The 18,718-nt window shown below is 45.3% G+C and overlaps 1 protein-coding gene across 4 annotated transcripts; it reads right to left on the bottom strand.

Moving 5' to 3' along the window:
- Nucleotides 1-770: 770 nt before the first annotated feature.
- ZKSCAN7 (zinc finger with KRAB and SCAN domains 7) lies at nucleotides 771-18,093 on the bottom strand. Of its 4 annotated transcripts, none has more exons than XM_031009826.3 (6): nucleotides 17,432-18,093; nucleotides 15,444-15,984; nucleotides 7,268-7,436; nucleotides 4,921-5,012; nucleotides 4,491-4,617; nucleotides 771-3,002 (listed from the first exon to the last, which is right to left on the bottom strand). In XM_031009826.3, exons 2-6 carry the CDS (start codon nucleotides 15,864-15,866, stop codon nucleotides 1,549-1,551), a joined length of 2,265 nt encoding a protein of 754 aa, XP_030865686.1. In that variant the 5' UTR covers nucleotides 15,867-15,984; nucleotides 17,432-18,093; the 3' UTR covers nucleotides 771-1,548. The 4 variants fall into 4 exon arrangements, with proteins under 4 accessions (XP_030865686.1, XP_055239605.1, XP_004034009.3 ...); XM_055383630.2 differs by having other exon boundaries at nucleotides 771-2,999; nucleotides 17,432-17,954; XM_004033961.5 differs by having other exon boundaries at nucleotides 17,395-17,791.
- Nucleotides 18,094-18,718: the final 625 nt, after the last annotated feature.

Genomic DNA, 18,718 nt, shown 5'->3' with positions numbered 1-18,718 from the left:
CTGCTATGAAAGTCAAGTCTTCGGTGCAGTAAATTTTGACACAGTTCTTTTTTTTTTTTTTTTTTTTTTTTTTGAGACAGAGTCTCGCTCTGTTGCCCAGGCTGGAGTGGAGTGGCGCGATCTTGGCTCACTGCAAGCTCTGCCTCCCAGGATCATGCCATTCTCCTGCCTCAGCCTCCCGAATAGCTGGGACTACAGGCGCCCCCCACCACGCCTGGCTAATTTTTTGTATTTTTTAGTAAAGACGGAGTTTCACCGTGTTAGCCAGGATGGTCTCGACCTCCTGACCTCGTGATCCGCCTGCCTCAGCCTCCCAAAGTGCTGGGATTACAGGCGTGAGCCACTGCGCCCAGCTGACATAGTTCTTAATCTGTTGATTTAGGAAGCAGGGTACAGTTAGCAAATTCACAACTAGAATCAGCATGTAGGGGAAAGTCCGTATCAGTGGGATATGACTGCCCAACCCAATACCTAGATACACACACATTCACACACACACACACACACACACACACACTCTCTCTCTCTCTCTCGTTTGCATACATACATACACACACACACACACACACACACACACACACAAAATCCATTCGCATTTTGAGGCTGAAGTAACAGTAGTAAGACTTCCAGGAGTATATGTAAAAGATATCAGTAAGACCTCTGTATGTGATATTCTATGATGAGATGGACTTCCATCTTTAGAAGCAGCTGGTCCAGCTGGGGAGGGGAGAAAGATCGTGCATACTTTAAGGATAATTCAATGTGAGAGCTGAGATTTTAAAAATTATTTATTTAACAACTGGTATGTACAAAATACTATCTATATGGGAAAGAAATACATACTTGACCTCAAAGAGTCTACAATAAGTTGGTATAAAAGTATACAGACACGCAAAATTTACAAGGCAATTAACAACAGTTACATATTGTAGCACCAGTGAATTCAAAGCACTGAGGTCAAATCAAGAGAAGTTGAAGAAAAATAAAAAAGTACTTGAAGAAGAAAGTATTTCAGTGATGAGATGGATTTCAAAAATTGTGAGGGACAAAGATTAGCAAACAGAAGAAAATGTTTTCTAGATAGGGAACAAAACTGATGAAAGGCTATAGATTAAAGTTTAAAGAGTAGATGGGGAGGGCCATAGCCAAGAGGCAGGAAGGCATGAATCAGCCTTTTTGAATGACTTTGTATAAATGGTGAAATGGAGGAAGTAGAATAGAATAGAGAAGATATTATCTCTGTCTTTAAAAAGCATGGAGTCTGATTATGAGATGCATAACTAAGAAATGAAATAGATTTTAAAAGTTAAAATTTAAAAGAAAAAAAAAGGAAACCTACAATTCAATGACATGTGTAGTCCTTACCTTCCTAATAATGGGTAAGAACTGGAATAAGTTACTCCTACTCTCGCACCTTAGTGATCCAAGGAAAAGCAAGTAGGGAATGGTCCACTGTGACTACTGGCTCCGGGAAACCACTATGAGCATCCTGCTTATAAAGACAGCTTAACTCAAAGGTCCTTGCTCTCTGTCTCAGAGAACCATACCTTAAGAAACTGACCAAGCCAGACCTGAGGACTTCTCTCCAGTGTGAGTTCGCTGGTGGTGATTAAAAGTGGAACGCTGACTAAAGGCTTTCCCACATTCACTACATTCATAAGGTTTCTCTCCGGTGTGGACTCTCTGGTGTACAATAAGCTGTGAGCTGTCACTAAAAGCTTTCCCACAATCATTGCATTTATAGGGTTTTTCCCCAGTATGGGTTCTCTGATGTACCATAAGGCTGGAGCTATAACTGAATACCTTCCCACACTCATTACATTCATAGGGTTTCTCACCAGTGTGAATTCTCTGGTGTATAATAAGGTGTGAGTTTTGATTGAAGGATTTTCCACACTCATTGCATTTATAGGGCTTTTCACCTGTGTGAAGTCTCTGGTGCCGAATAAGACATTTACTCAGACCGAATGCCTTACCACACTCGCTACATTCAAAAGGTTTTTCTCCAGTATGAATTCGCTCATGCTCAATGAGTTGAGAGTTCTGATTGAAGGCTTTCCCACATTCACTACATTTGTATGGCTTTTCCCCAGTGTGGAGGCTCTGATGTCGAATAAGACATTTACTCCGACTGAAGGCTTTGCCACATTCACTACACTCATAAGGCCTCTCCCCAGTGTGGATTCTCTGATGGTCAATGAGATTTCTATTGGAACAGAATGCTCTCCCACACTCATTGCATTTGTAAGGTTTTTTACCAGTGTGCAGGACCTGATGTCGAGCAAGACTTTTGCTTCGAATGAATGCCTCTCCACACTCATTGCATTCATAAGGTTTCTCCCCAGTATGGGTTCTCTGGTGGTCAATGAGTCGGGAACTCTGAGTAAAGGCTTTTGCACATTCATTACATTTATAGGGTTTCTCCCCATTATGGAGTCTCTGGTGTTGAATGAGATGGGAGCTGTGCCTATAGGCCTTTCCACACTCAATGCATTCATAGGGTTTTTCCCCTGTGTGGGTTCTGAGATGAACAATGAGCTGGGAGGTTTGCCTGAAGGTCTTCCCACACTCATTACACTCATAGGGTTTCTCTCCAGTGTGGATTCTCTGATGGCCAATAAGGTGAGAACTCCGATTGAAAGCTTTGCCACATTCATCACATCGATAGGATTTCTGTCCCTTTAAAACTCCTTCATGTTCAACAGGACTGGAAGACAGATGTGGATGTTCCCCAACTTCCTTATATTTGTCATATCTGTCTTTTGTGGATTTTTTCTTATCTTCATCTGTTATTTCCAAGAAATCATTTTCTAGTCTGCTCCCTTCTTCATCTGAGGTTTGTCCTTCTAACTCCTTGAAAGTATCTTCACAAACATCTCCAGTCTCTGCTGCCCCAGGAACCACCCCAAAGAGTCCCCCTGATGTCCTGTTAGATGACTCTGATCCTTTAAAAATTTCCTGCTTTGGAGTCAACTCTGAACCCTTCATCACGTTCTCACCTGCTGCCCAAAGAAAGAAGACAACAACTTTTACCCATTTCTTATCCTGTTTAAGAAAGAGAATCATTAAGAGCTAACATACCTGAAAAAAAGTCACATTATGGTTAAGAAATGAGATGACACATTGAGAACAAGAGCAAAATGGGAAATATTAATAGCTCAATTTTTTTTCCCTAGGGACAGGAAAACAAGGAAGGGGAAGGTGGTCAGTGAAGACAGGTGGAAAAAAGATACTAAGCCAGCACAACCAAGTCAGAATGGCCATTGGAAAGCAAAAAATTGGATTGCAAAGCATGCTGTGATCTTACAGAAGTTACTCTCATGCTATGTCTCCTTAGTAAAGTGATGAACTCTAAGATCCCTTCCAACCATAACATTGCATGGTTCCATTGTTCTCAGAAAACATGTTGGGAGACAGGAGGCTGGCAAATACCTCAAGCCAAACATAAGAAAGAGACAAGGAAAAAAATGAGAGTGAATTGACTGGAAATTTATATTATGGAGGTATGATAAGGAAAGTGTACAAAAAGAACAGATCTTACATGATAGGACAGTAAAAAGACTGCCCTAAACTCGTCAACCACAGGATCTGCCCTTCCAAGAAGCCCTTTCAGGAAACTGTTCTGCCCCAGTGTTTGCAGAGACGGATGCTTAGGCAACCATGCTTGGTGCCAAGTGACCCTGAGCATCCCACGATGGGCCACAGGTGATTGGACTGGCACCAGGTACTAGACTGAAGGGTCTATCTGTAGGTTAGGCTTCAGCCTCTGCTGTGGCCTGGGCCAAACCCCTGTGCCCAAATGAGATGATGGGTAATGGCTATAGCAATGGAAGTCCATCTCTGAGGAAATTTGAAACTGGAGGTAGGGCAAAATTAAGGCACTTACGAGTAGCAATGGAAGCTGAAGTGGCGCATGGAGAGAAGCCAAGCCATTAGGAAACACAGCAAGCAACAAGTATAAAAGAACAGAAAGTACAATTAAAAGAGCTATGAAAAGGACAAAAGATTCACAGTGAAGAAAATGGGCAGCAGGAGGAGGACAAGCAGAGAGAAAACAAATACACTGTGAGCAGCTGCATTACATTCACACTGGAACACAGGCATCAACATGCATTTGCTTTTGCTGCTCAGGCTCCCAGGGTCAAGGCCCTGCTTCCCACAGTCTGGTCTAGCTCATCAGTTTCTTCCAGGTTCTCATTCCTTTAAGCCTATGACTCACAGCTCCTTACTTACAATAACTTGAGTGGTTCTCTGTTCCTTACAACTAAGAAGCCCTACCTAAACCACACTATATCAATTCATAATGAGGTGAAGAGTATGCTGATCACTGTTGAATCTCAGTGATGAATGCAGAAAGGGTCCCTATATTATTCACTCTAGTTTAACTATGTTTGGAAATTTTCATGGTAAAAAGTTTAAAGACACAAGGAATATAGAAAAGAGAATGTGCAGCATGCAGACTTTAAGTGACTAGGAAACAGAATCATTACCCAAGGAGGCCATGCTATAGTGATTTTCTGGCATCATGTTCCACTGCAGGGCTCTCTGACTGAGTGTGAGACCTTTCCATTTCTTCTGAGTGTAGTCTACAGATAGGTCCTCATACGCCACAGTATCCTGGAATGACAAGCTCCGATCGCTCAGGAACATTCACAGCCTGAAGGGCAGAGTCATCAGGGGTACGAAGGGCACAGGGTATGGGCTCTTCGTGGGCAAAAGTATGGGAGAGAGGAGCTGAGATGACACCTCGAAAAGGACAAGTCCAGGGCAAGATAGAGTCCATTACCTCCAGGGGAAGCAATGAGGCAGGAGAGCCACAGGAATAGTCTTAGATGGGGCAGAGTCCTGGGGGTGAGACCTCTAGCCATTCCTGGACCAGACTCATGGGGATGTGGTAAAAACACAAAGAACCAAGCTCACCTGGGGCCTGACCATCCGAAGTACAGTTGCCCCTGCCTGGTCTCCTGAGTTCCCCACTTGAGGAAGGGTAGGAACTGGAGAAGCACATTGAGCTGAGGGAGGAAAGAAAGCTATGAGTGGGACAAGCCCTGCTTCCGGCTCCCATAAGATCTATATTCCCAATAAGTGGATTCAAGAGAACCCAGGCACCTCCACACACACTGACTCTTAACCTCTTCCATAAGGCATTATCCCAAGAGTGGTGTGAATTTTCCCTGGAGGGTACAGTACAAGGTCCCGGATCAAGCTGAGAACTGGGTGTTCCTCCAAGCCCTCACTCTCTTCAACCTTTTTCAAGGAAGCTATTCTGGCCACTCTCTCTCCCATGGCTTCCCTAGCACCAGCCAGCCCTGATTTTCCCCTCACAGTTGTGGTTCCTCATGCCTGCTCCTGCCCTCTCATTATGGACACTCCTTGCAACTCAGACCCTAGTGCTTCCTTGTTCTTTCCATCAGCAATCTGACCAACTCTCATTGCTTTAATACTGCTCTCACAGTTCTTACTTCTCTCCTAGACCCCTACCACATGCCTCCTGTTGCCTATGGGACATTTCACTTGGGTGTCCTGCAACACTTTAAGTTCAGTGTCTAGAATGGATGGATGTTCTAGGCTAAGGTGGGAGGCTGGCTTGAGGCTAGGAGTTCAAGACCAGCATGGACAACATAAGGTTGTCTTTTTCTCCCTTTCCTTCCTTCCCTTCCTTCACTCTTCCCTTCCCTTCCCTTCCCCTCCTCTTTTCCTTTCCTTTCCTTTCTTTTCTTTTGCTCCCTCCCTCCCTCTCTTTCTTTTCTCTTTCTTTTCTTTTCTCTTCTCTTTCTTTCTTTCCTTTCTTTCTCTCTCTCTCTCTCTCTTTTTGTTTTGAGACAGAGTCTCACTCTGCTGCAGTGCATTGGCATGATCATGGCTCACTGAAACCTCTGCCTCCCAGGCTCAAGCAATTCTCATGCCTCAGCCTCTGGAGTAGCTGGGATTACAAGTACCTGCCACTACGCCTGGCTAATTTTTGTATTTTAGTAGGAAGGGATTCATCATGTTGGCCAGGCTGGTCTCAAACTCCTGACCTCAAGTGATCCACCTGCCTTAGCCTCCCAAAGTGCTGGGATTACAGGTGTGTGTGCCACTGCTCCCAGTAGGAGACCCCATTTCTATAAAAAGTTAAAAAAAAAAAAAAAAGAGCTGGTCATGGTGGCATGCCTGTAGTTCTAAGAGGCCATGGTGGGAGGATTTCTTGAGCCCAGGAGTTCAAGGCTACAGTGAGCTATTATGATCCTGCCATTGCACTCCAGCCTGGGTGACAGAGTGAGACCCTATCTCTCTTTAAAAAAAATAAATAAATAACATTAAATAAATAAATAAAATGTTCTTATCACCTTTCTTTCAGATTTCTCAATTTCCCTCAATGATTCCATCATTGGCCAAAACATTCTAATTCCCCTGCCTCTCCTTTCAAACTCAAGTCCCACGGATGTTTCCATGATAATATTTTTCAATTTTATCCTTGCCCGTTCCTCTCTTTGCACTTCAGGCATTAATCACATCTATTCTACCGCACCAGCCTTTAACTCCTTCCCCTTCAATCCATAATGCTTCCCTGTGCCAGAGTAATCCTCCTGAAATACTATTTCTAACACATTATCCTCTGACTCCCAAAATCTTCCTGCCTCAATCTCAAGGTCCTGTACAAACAAGGCCCAGGTTCCCAAATACAGTCTTTCCTGACTCCACCTCAATCAGGGCTCAAGAAATCTCCAGCTTAGGGTCTTTGTTGTGTCTTCTAATGGCATGCCTGCTACTTTTTTCTCCCCTTCAAAATTCTTCCACATTTTTACTGCCCAATACTCTGCTACCTCCTTCATGAAGCATCCTTTACCAGTTCCAGCCCACAATGATCTTGCTTTTTACCCAGTGATCACTTTTTCCAATGCCCACATTGCTCATTTGTGACAGGATCAAATGCTTGAGGACAGATATCATTCATGTGCATCTTATGAGGTTGCCTCTTCTTACACATGACTAACTCATCCTACCACCTAGATAACAAGCTTTTTGAAATCAGTGACAATAGATGTACTACATCTCTCTGGTCTCTGGCAGTGCCTTTCCTATGACATGCCCTTGATGAAAACTTACTAACTACACGAATGATTAGAGAATAAGCAAAAGGAACAAACAGGGTCACTAGGGAAGGAGGACAGACAGCAGAGCAATGAGGGATTCCATGGAGTAGGAGATGGGCAGATAAAGGAAAGGAGACTCCAGAGGAGAGAAGGGAGGCATGACGTAAGGCCAAAGCTGGGGAGATAAGTACCGAAGTCCCCATTGGGGAGGTGATGTGTCCCTGGGTCATAAGGAGGCTCCAGGTGGGCTCCAGGGGCTGAGCCCCCACTGAGGGGTGATGTAGGAGGAGATTCCTTTGTTGTACCCAGAGCTGTTGTCTCCTCAAAATGCATTTCCTGTTTCTGTGCTGGGGCTGAAACCTAGAGAGAGGGAAATACAATTGGGTTCAAAAGAGCATCCTTGAAGGTACTAAACCCAAAACCTCTAAGCAGCCCCCTCCAGAAAGAAAGCCAGGGAAAAGAAGAGCCAGGGTGTCCTTCCAGCCCCACTACTACAGTCTACTGGGGGAAAAAAAACTGTGAAAGCAGAATCTAAAGCTTGCAATTCTACTTGCCATTCCTCTGTTGACCCTTTAGGTAGAGGCTTGAGGACCAGATTCTATAACCATTTCCACTCTGTGTCAGGTCTTCAGACACATATTTTCTTATGAAGAACCATTTAAAAAGGGGGCCAGGAGAGCAATTCAGTACATTCTCTAGGGCCTTAGCTGACAGAAAGGAACAATCAGAAGTACAAAGGATAGGCCAGGCGCAGTGGCTCACATCTGTAATCCCAGCACTTTTGGAGGCCGAGGTGGGTGGATCACCTGAGGTCAGGAGTTCGAGACCAGCCTAGCCAACATGGCGAAATCCTGTCTCTACTAAAAGTACAAAAAAATTAGCCAGGCATGGTGGCACGCAGCTGTAGTCCCAGCTACTTGGGAGGCTGAGGCAGGAGAATCACTTGATCCTGGGAGGCGGAGTTTGCAGGGAGCCGAGATCACGCCTCTGCACTCTAGCCTGGGTGACAGAGCGAGACTCCGTCTCAAAAAAAACAAAAACAAAAACCAAACAAACAAAAAAAGAAGTACAAAGGAGGTAAAAAAAGATAAGTGTAAAAAAAGATAAGATTTGTGGATGTGCACAAATAATGCTACTGACACTAACAGCTGAAGCAATACCCAGAACAGTGGCTGGCACACCAGGAGAGCTTTTCCAATTTCTCTGAGCAAAAGTATCTCCTCTTCAGAGACGCTTTCTCTGAGCACACTGACAAAGCAGGGATAGTCAGACTCAATTAACCAATTATAATTTCTAGATTGCAGGTATTAATCTTTAAGTAATCTTACTTACATCTTTATTGTCTATGTTTCCCCAACAGAGTGTGAGTTTTTTGAGGGTAAGAACTTTTGTCTTGATCACTAGCTCCAAAACAACATATAGCCCTACAATGGTGTTCAATTAATATCTGCTGACTGACTTCCTGTTGATATTTTGCTAAAAGACTTTAAGGTTATCTGCAAACTCAGTTTTCAATATGTACTACTTCTCCCCAATAATTTATATTTTAAAAGCCAAATAAGATCAGACACACTAACCTGTAGAGATCTTGAGAATACCTCAGAACATAGACCTTTTATTTCTAACCCTTGCTTATTGTCATCAAACCAGCTCCTCACAATCTCATGGTTGCTCCTTTTACCAGCATGTAGGGCAGAAAACCTAAAATATTATCTAAATAAGGCACATTTTAAAGTTCACTTGCTCTGGTATGCACATAGCACAGCATGATGTAAAAATAACTTCTCCTTCAATAAACCACACAGGATTCACCCTATTAGGCTGCATCTGCTGAGATGTTAAGGGACTCTCTCCTTTAATATATATCTCACCAGTGTAGTGGTAGGACCAGCAGGCTCCCTGGATTCTGTAGTTCCCAAGCTCTCCTACTGAAAGGTTCTTTGAAACTGAAAGACTCTCTAAAATGGAAGTCACAGCTCTTCAATACAGGAGCTCTGGGTATTGGCAGAAGATAGAACTTACTGCACTGTGATAATTCAACTTTGTAATCCACTAATAATTTAATCCTGGTAAAGTTCCTGTTCATTATCTAGGACTTTGATATGGTTTGGATTTCTGTCCCCACCCAAATCTCATGTTGAATTGGAGGAGGGGCCCGGTGGGAGGTGACTGGATCACGGGGGTGGGGGTAGAGGGGGAAGATTTCCCCCTTGCTGTTCTTGTAATAGTGAATTCTCATGAAATCTGATTGTTTAAAAGTGTGTGGCACTTTCCTCTGTGTGCTCTCTCTTTCCTGCCACAATGTGAAGAGGATCCTTGCTTCCTCTTCAACTTCCACTATGATTTTAAGTTTCCTGAGGCCTCCCAGTCATGCTTTCTGTTAAGCCTGCAGAACAGTGAGTCGACTGAACCTCTTTTCTTCATAAATTACCTAATCTCAGGTAGTTATTTACAGCAGTGTGAAAAAGGACTAACATAGAAAATTGGTACCAGGAAAGTGGGGCACTGCTATAAAGATACCTGAAAATGTGGAAGCAACTTTGGAACTGGGTAACAGGCAGAGGCTGAAACAGTTTGGAGGGCTGAAAAGAAGACAGGAAGATGTGGGAAAGTTTGGAACTTCCCAGACACTTGTTGAATGGTTTTGACTAAAATGCTGATAGTGATATGGATAATGAAATCCAGGCTGAGGTGGTCTCAGATGGAGATGAAAAACATATTGGGAACTGGAGCAAAGGTCATTCTTGCTATGCTTTAGCAAAGAGACCAGCAGCATTTTGCCCCTGCTCTAGATATCTGTGGAACTTTGAACTTGAGAGAAATGATTCAGGGTATCTAGTAGAAGAAATTTCCTTTTTTTTTTTTTTTTTTTGATTTTTGAGATGGAGTCTCGCTCTGTCACCCAGGCTGGAGTGCAGTGGCGCGATCTTGGCTCACTGCAAGCTCCGCCTCCCGGGTTCACGCCATTCTCCTGCCTCAGCCTCCCGAGTAGCTGGGACTATAGGCACCCGCCGCCATGCCCGGCTAATTTTTTGTATTTTTAGTAGAGATGGGGTTTCACCGTGGTCTCGATCTCCTGACCTCGTGATCCACCTGCCTCAGCCTCCCAAAGTGCTGGGATTACAGGCGTGAGCCACCACGCCCAGCCCTCTAGCAGAAGAAATTTCTAAGCAGCAAAGCATTCAAGAAGTGACCTGGCTGTTTCTAAAAGTGTCCACTCATATTTGTGAACAAAGAGATCTGAAACTGGAACTTATATTTAAAAGGGAAGCAGAGCATAAAAATTTGGAAAATTTGTAGCCCGGCCATGTGGTAGAAAAGAAAAACCCGTTTTCTGGGGAGAAATTCAAGCCTGCTGCAGAAATTTGAATAAGTAAAGAGGAGCCAAATTTTAATGGCCAACACAATGGGGAAAACATCTCCAGGGCATTTTAGAGACATTCACAGCAGCCCCCTCTCATCACAGGCCTGGAGGCCTAGGAGAAAACAATGGTTTCATGGGCCAGGCCCAGGGCCTAGCTGCTCTGTGCAGCCTCAGGACATGGTCCCCTGTGTCCCAGCCACTCCAGCTCCAGCTGTGGCTAAAAGAGGCCAAGGTATAGCTCAGGCTGTGGCTTCAGAGGGTGCAAGCCCCAAGCTGGCAGCTTTCACATGTTGTTGGGCCTGCAGGTGTGCAGAAGGCAAGAGTTGAGGTTTGGGAATCTCCTCCTAGATTTCAGAGGAGGTATGGAAACACTTGGATGTCCAGGCAGAAGTCTGCTGCAGGGGCAAAACTGTCATGGAAAAACCTCTACTAAGGCAGTGTGAAGGGGAAATGCAAGGTTGGAGCCCCCACACAGTCTCGCTGAGGCATTCCCTAGTGGAGCTGTGAGAAGAGGGCCACCATCCTCCAGACCCCAGAATGGTAAATCCACAAACAGCTTGCACCATGTGCCTGGAAAAGGCGCAGGCACTCAATGTCAGTTGGTGACTGCAGCCATGGGGGCTATACCCTGCAGAGCCACAGGGGCCAGGATGCCCAAGGCCTTGGGAACTGATCTCTTGCATCAGCATGCCCTGGATGTGAGACATGGAGTCAAAGGAGATTATTTTGGAGCTTTATGACTTAATGACTGCCCTGCTTGGTTCTGGACTTGCATGGGACATGTAACCCCTTTGTTTTGGCCAATTTCTCCCATTTGGAATGGGAGCATTTACCCAATGCCTATATCCCCATTGTATCTTGGAAGTAACTAACTAGTTTTTGATTTTACAGGCTCATAGGTGGAAGGGACTTACCTTGTCTCAGATGAGACTTTGGACTGTGAACTTTTGAGTTAATGCTTAAATGAGTTAAGTCTGGGGGACTGTTGAGAAGGGATAATTGTATTTTGCAATGTGAAAAGAACATGAGATTTGGAAGGGGCCAGGGCAGAATAATAGTGGTTTAGATTTGTGTTCCCACCCAAATCTCACAACGGATTGGAGGAGGGGTCTGGTGGGAGATGACTGGATCATGGGGTGGATTTCCCCTTAGTGTTCTTGTGGGTTCTCATGAGATCTGATCATTTAAAAGTATGTGTCACTTCCCCCTGCATTCTCTTCTGCCACAATGTGAAGAAGGTCCTTGCTTGCTCTTTGCCTTCTGCCATGATTGTAGGTTTCCTGAGACCTCCCAGTCATGCTTCCTGTTAAGCCTGTGAAACTGTGGGCCAATTAAACCTCTTTTCTTTTTAATTACTCAGGTAGTTCTTTATAGCAGTGTGAAAACAGACTAATACAGAATCACAGGTTTCCCTTCCTTGAAGACATGAAAACCTCATTCTAATATGGCATTCCACAGCAAGACCCTAGAGAAAAGCTGTTGGCTTAGAAACTAGGGAGATGGAAAATCCTGATCCTCACACTTGATGGTAATCAGAAACAACCACACCTCAGCTAAATCTTTCAGGCAAGGGAATGCTTACTACATGTGCTCACTTCACTTGTCAAATGGAGATAATGATTACTGCACTGCCTGTTTTGTAACCCTGGCAGGAGATGAAAAAAGATACAGGAAACAGGCCAGGCGTGGTGGCTCATGCCTGTAATCCCAACACTTTGGGAGAACGAGGCGGGAGGATCATGAGGTCAGGAGATCGAAACCATTCTGGCTAACACGGTGAAACCCTGTCTCTACTAAAAATACAAAAAATTAGCTGGGCGTGGTGGCAGACGCCTGTAGTCCCAGCTACTCAGGAGGCTGAGGCAGGAGAATGGCGTGAACCCAGGAGGCGGAGCTTGCAGTGAGCTGAGATTGTGTCACTGCACTCCAGCCTGGGCAACAGAGTGAGACTTTGTCTCAAAAAAAAAAAAAAAGATACAGGAAACAAAAGAATTCTGCAAGTTGCATGACTCTGCAGCCCAGCAGGGATCACTCTACAAACCTTTCCCAGCCACAATGTGCACACATGTACATGCTCCTTCTGCAGCAATAAAGTGGCTTACTCCTGATAAGCAAAATGACTCCAATTTACCTGGACCCTCCTTAATCTCCTCTTGGCAAACTTCCAGGGAAAAGCTTGTTTATTCATTTAGCCATTCTGTAAACATTTTCTGAACACCTGCTGATGAAAGATAGTCCTGCCCTTATGTCTTCGTGTCAGAAAACATAACACTGACAGTAGTGGGAGATTAAGAAATGGACTCCAAAGACCCTACACCCAAGCTGGAGCCATGAGCATTCAGCTGCCTCACCTGTCAACTGTTAGTCATTTTCTTGGGTTGTGACTCAACAGTCACCCTTTTCTGAGGCTAGCTGGATAAAGCACTAAAAGTTTTAATGGAGGAAGCATTAACTTCTTAAGCAAAACCAAGCAGGAAATAGGGACATTTTCCTTCTGCCACCCTCACTAAATGGTTCTCTAAATATGTCTTCAGCCACCTGTCATTGCTATGGCTGGCCCAGCTGCTCTCTAGACCCTTGTGATGGTTGATTTACTCATATGTGCTTACTTGTTTACACAAAGAAAATGATGGTTGATAATGACAAATGTGTACTGCTAATAATCCTGGAAAAATGTCTAGCCCCAGGATCCTGATCAATTAGAACTGATTCCCTAGTGATATGTAATCATTTTTTAAAAAGCATTGAATAGGCTGAGTGTGATGGCTCACACCTGTAATTCCAGCACTTTGGGAGGATGAGGCAGGTGGCTTTCTTGAGCTCAGGAGTTCAAGACCACCCTGGACAACATGGTGAAACCCCGTCTCTACTAAAAACACAAAAATTAGCCAGGTGTGGTGGCTCACACCTATGGTCCCAGCTACTAGGGAAGCTGAGGTGGGAGGATCACTTGAGCCCAGGAGGCAGAGGTTGCAGTGAACCAAGATTGCGCCACCACACTCCAGCCTAGGCGATAGGGTGAGACTCTCTAGGAAAAAAAGCATTGAATAAAATGATATATTGGGTACTTGGGAAATTCTCTATACTGTTTTCCCCTGATAAAGTACAAAGGGGTAGAGGGGACCTCTAGTTCACCCTGCTTCTATTATAGGGGAACAATTTGAAACTCATTAGGAAGAACTAACTTATCCATGGTGTGATGATCTTTTGATGTGTCAACTTGGTACTAATCAAACATCAATCCAGGTGTTGCTGTAAACTATTTTAAAAATGTGATTAAAGTACATAATAAGTTTAAGTAAGGGAGATTATACTAGATAACGGATGAATGCATGAGCCTGATTCAATCAGTTGTAAGCCCTTAAAAGCAAAGCTAAAAGTTCCATGAAGAAGAAATTCCAGGCCAGGTGTGGTAGCTCATGCCTGTAATCGTAGTGCTTTGGGAGGCCAAGGCAAGAATATCATCTGAAGCCAGGAATTCAAAAACAAGCCTGGGCAACATAACAAGACCACATGTCTACAATAAAAAAATTAGCCTGGTGTGGTGGCACATGACTGTGGTACCAGCTACTCAGGAGGCTAAGGTGGGAGGATCACTTGAGCCAGGAGGCTGAGCTTGCAGTGAGCCATGTTCATGCCACTGCATTCTGGCCTAGGCAACAGAGCAAGACCCAAAAAAAAAAAAAAAAAAAAAAAGATGAAGAAGAAAGGAGAAAGCAGACGAGGAAGAAAGAAGAAAGAGAATAAAAGGAGGAGGAGGAGGAAAAAGAAGAAAGGACAAAGAAGAAAGAAGAAATTCCACCTGTGCACTGCAGCTTCAGCTTGTGCCACTGTTTTGGGCTGCCCTTGTCGATGGCCTGCCTATGGGTTTCAGACTTGCCTAGCCAGCCTCACAATTATGTAAGCCACTTACTAGCAATAAATCTCTCTTTCTTTTCTTTTTTTTTTCTTTTTTGAGATGAAGTCTCGCTCTGTCACCCAGGCTGGAGTGCAGTGGCGTGATCTTGGCTTACTGCAACCTCTGCCTCCTGGGTTCAAGTGATTCTTTTGCCTCAGCCTCCCCAGTAGCTGAGATTACAGGTATATGCCACCCTACCTAGCAAATTTTTGTATTTTTAGTAGCAATGGGGCTTTGCCATGTTGGCCAGGCTGGTCTCAAACTCCTGACCTCAAGTGATCCACCCCCTTCGGCCTCCCAAAGTGCTGGGATTACAGGCGTGAGCTACCATGCCCAGCCACCAATAAATCTCTTTACACATGCACCTGCATGTGTGCACGTGCCCACACACAAACACACACACCCCTCTCCTACTGATTCTACCTCTCTGGCTGAACCCTGACTGAAACACATGGGCACAGAGCTAGTTGGCTGTATGGTCCTAGAAACCAGATTTTCCAATGTGTCTTACTGCTCACTCTTCCCAACTATCCCTCTGGTTTAAATTACCTTGGTATTACATTTGCAAGAACTCCAGGAAATAGGGAAAACTTAAATTAGAATTAAAGATGCAAAAAGATCCCAGTTAGGTTTGGAGAGCTAGCAAAAGGAACAAATAATTACAAGGCCCAAAAATGTCATCTTTCAAGGAATCAAAGAGGCAGGAAAAGAGAAAATTGACTCTGAGAAGTCCAAGGAAGTGAGCAAAGAGAATGTCTCAAATGAAGGCTCGTATTATCAGCATACCCAAAGGCCCGCCTTCCCCTGATCGCCGTATTCTAACCAGCATGCAGATCCCCCGCCTGCCAGGAGTACCATGCGAATCTCCAGGATGAAGCTAGGCTCAGAACACAGTATTTCACAAGGTGAATCACAGAGCTTAGCTGGGATGTGCACTTGTGTTTATGACTTGGAGCACAAAACTGTTTTCCCTCTATCCACAGGACAAGTTCAGGAACCCTAAAGGCAAACTGGCCTAGGGCCTGGGAAGTGGAGAATGCCTATTCCTAGGCTAACCCAAGCATTAGAGAAGCATCAGGCCGCCATTCTAGACTCAACTGCTCACCTCCTCTGGTCCACTGAGGTGTCTCTGGAAATCCTCCACCACAGCCACAGCCTCCTCACCACTCTCAGGGTGATGCAGCTGCACCCAGGTCCGGAGCTCCCCAGGGAGGATGCTCAGGAATTGCTCAAGCACCAGCAGCTCCAGGATCTGCTCCTTGGTGTGCACCTCTGGCATGAGCCACCAGCGGCAGAGCTCCCGAAGCCGGCTCAATGCTTCCTGCGGCCCAGACATCTCGTGGTAACATAATTGCCTGAAGTGTAGCCGGAAGATTTCGCAGACAGGAGGATAGTTCTTCTGGAGACTGCTGCCCTGCCCCCAGGTCTGGTTCGCTGGCTCCTGCTTCACAGTCAGGCACCCCTCTTGCTTCTGGAAAGCAGTACTCCTGGGGATGAGGCCTAAATTTCCCCTGCCTGCAGTGGTCATTGTGACCCCAAAGAGAAGCTTGTTACAGCTGCAGTTGGTCCGATTAAAATGATGGTCTATAGTTCAGGTCTCAGGAACTGTTTTTCAGGGTTGGAGAAAGGGGTGATGGTAGTGTTGCCTACAGAAACAAGAGTGAAATCAGAGTTCTTGGAGTATTCAGCCCCAGGCTGATGACAATCCTCCACTGAGTTAAAAAACAAAGCTCCAGGAAAAAAGAACACAACCAGGCATTCTTGCTAAGCATCTCTCCAAATGATGCCCTTCTTAAAGTTTCAGTGGCTCCCATTACCTACAGGATAAAATCTAAATGTCTATGCCTTGCATTCACAGCCCTTCACAACCTGGCCTTACCCCCTTCACAACCAGCCACACCCTCTACCACTCACCCCAAGTACCCATGCTAGAAAGACAGCAATGGTCTCCAATGTGGGAAATGCAGGCTATCCCAAAGGGTGCAAGAGAAAATACTAAGTTATTTAACTCCTATTTAATGTATGTTTTATAATGTGCATTACAATTTGTATAGTAGTATTCATGTTTAAATTACAAATAAACCAATGTAGGGAGTAAGTGATCAAACCTCTTCTACTGATAGAAATGCAAAATAAAGAAAGTTTGGAGCTAAAGCTCTAGAGACACACTTAGAAGCCACACATACTCTTTCTTTGAATTTTTCTTCTTCAACTTTTGACAAACTTGTCTGTCAAGACCATGAACAAAGGCAATTTTTTCTTGGTTTTCCTGATTGCCCCATCAGGAAGAGTGCTGGTAGCTTCCCTTTGTGTACCTCTCACCATAACCCTTTAACTGGTTTATGCACAACTCACCACTCTCACCCTCCAAACTGCTGCATGGCCACCAAAGGAAAGGAACCAAATGGAATCAGAAAATACTAGACCTTTTTTTACTCAATGCACCTGCCCTAGAAAGCCTTCCTGATCACGCTAGGCTTAGAGGTGGTTATTGTCTCAGTGATCCCAAACTACCTTTTTCATTCAAACCTCTAGTAGAGCACATCTCACACTGTAATCGTTTGTGGTTTACACGACTGTCTCCCCTGCTTTCTGGGAGGATACAAAGGGCAGAGCTGACTTCCAGTCATCTTTGTACACGTGTGCACATGGCACACATAATTGGGAAATGAATGAATATGATACATTTAGCTGACACTGAAGTGGAGGAAAACTTTGAACGTTTTAAAATCAGCACCTTACTGGTAACTAGGGCATCTGTGCTGTGCTTCCAGTTCACCAAGAGTCCCAGATCCCTGTGTCTCAATCTCTTTAAAAAGACAAAGAAGGACTTTAAAATAATCTGTAAACTCTGCTCTAAGATCCCATATATGTAGAAAGTTCAGGCCATTCTCCTGCTTCCCATAGTGTTCCGAATGCTCAGCACTTTAAAATCTCAATTGGATTTTTGCATTTCCAAGTCACGCTCCACGTTTGCGATTCTGAGCCTGGGTCTGACCCAAATATGACAGTTCATACAGTTTCCTACTGCAAGAGCTGGGAAAACAGCGATCTACCTTTCGTGTTAAACCAGGCTTCAGCAGCGCCGCTCACCTGGCCACGTCTGCCCTGTTCATCGCTGTACCCGCAGATACCCGGCTCCGTGCCACGCACGAATGGTCAGGGGTATGGGACAAAGAAGCGGCTCTACATTGGGCGGCTTCTGAGAGTCACGGGGACCGCGCCGCCTGCCGCCGGGAAGAAGCGCGGTCCTGGCCAGCGTCGGCGACCCGAGCTCCGGCCGCGCCTCCCTCCGCGTCTCGGCCCACTCGCGGTGGCACTCGGCACCGAAGCCGGACACTCTACTGCCCGTTAGACCAAAAACAATGGCCGAGCCGGAAGCAAGAGAGGCCTCGACTTCCGCCCCCTCCGGGATCCCGGAAGTCTCGTTTGCGAAGGTGGGCGCGCGCGTCCCCGCACCCGGGAGAGCTGGCAGGGCTTTCTTCTCGGCTGTGCCCGGCCACCTGCCGCGGGCGGGGTCGGGGTCTGGCGAGGGCCCAGGCCACTCACATCCCGCTCTCAGGCCATAGTCGGGGGATCCAGACGCGTCCCAGCTCTACATCTTCTCCTCCAGGTGTCCTTGGGAAAGATACCCAACCTCCAAGCCTGTTTTCTCATCTGAAAAAAATGCAGAGCATAATGCGTACCTCACAGGGCTGGGAGCACCGCATGAGGTTAACAGACACTACATAGCAAAAGGCCTGGCATATCCTGAGCAGTCAGTTATACCAATGTGTGATGCCCAATCTGAAGTCTCAGTGAAGGGAGCAGCAAGCATCTCCCATCTTAAAAATGAAGAAGCATGTCTAGAAATTGTGATATTTTGGCCCATAAATGTGGTTAATATTTCATAAGACAGCACCAGCATTCTGGTGTCCACGTAGAGGTTCCTAGGGAGACCAAGGAGCAGATAAACTGAGAAGGTGTGGGGACAGTTTGTAACCTAGTAGGCAGTTGTCTAGCCTCTGGGTGGCAGGTGGTACCCAGGTGACCTTCACTTTGAAGAATGGTTTGCATACAGAAGGAGGATATGAACTGGTCCTTGTTACAAACATGGTTGAGCAGGCCCTGTGTGTTAATGACCACGGGTGAAGGGCAAAGGGTGTGATGAAGTTAACTGTGTATCTTTATTATAGCACAGGAGATAGGTCCTTTACAGGGCCCAAAGTAAACAGTCTCCTGGACTGTCTAGGGATGGCAATATTTCAAAGGTGCCCTGGGCCTAACCCTGGCCCTGACATATGTTCCTCATATATCTGTGTGAGCCAAGATAGAAACAAAGACACCAGAAGTCCTGCTCCAGAGTTTCCACAAGCTTAAAAGTAATCTCTTGGAGCAATC

The sequence above is a fragment of the Gorilla gorilla genome, chromosome 2, assembly GCF_029281585.2.
Source record: "Gorilla gorilla gorilla isolate KB3781 chromosome 2, NHGRI_mGorGor1-v2.1_pri, whole genome shotgun sequence".
Lineage (NCBI taxonomy): Eukaryota > Metazoa > Chordata > Mammalia > Primates > Hominidae > Gorilla > Gorilla gorilla.
Note: the sequence above shows the minus strand (reverse complement) of the source record. Positions and strands in the feature narration are given on the sequence as shown.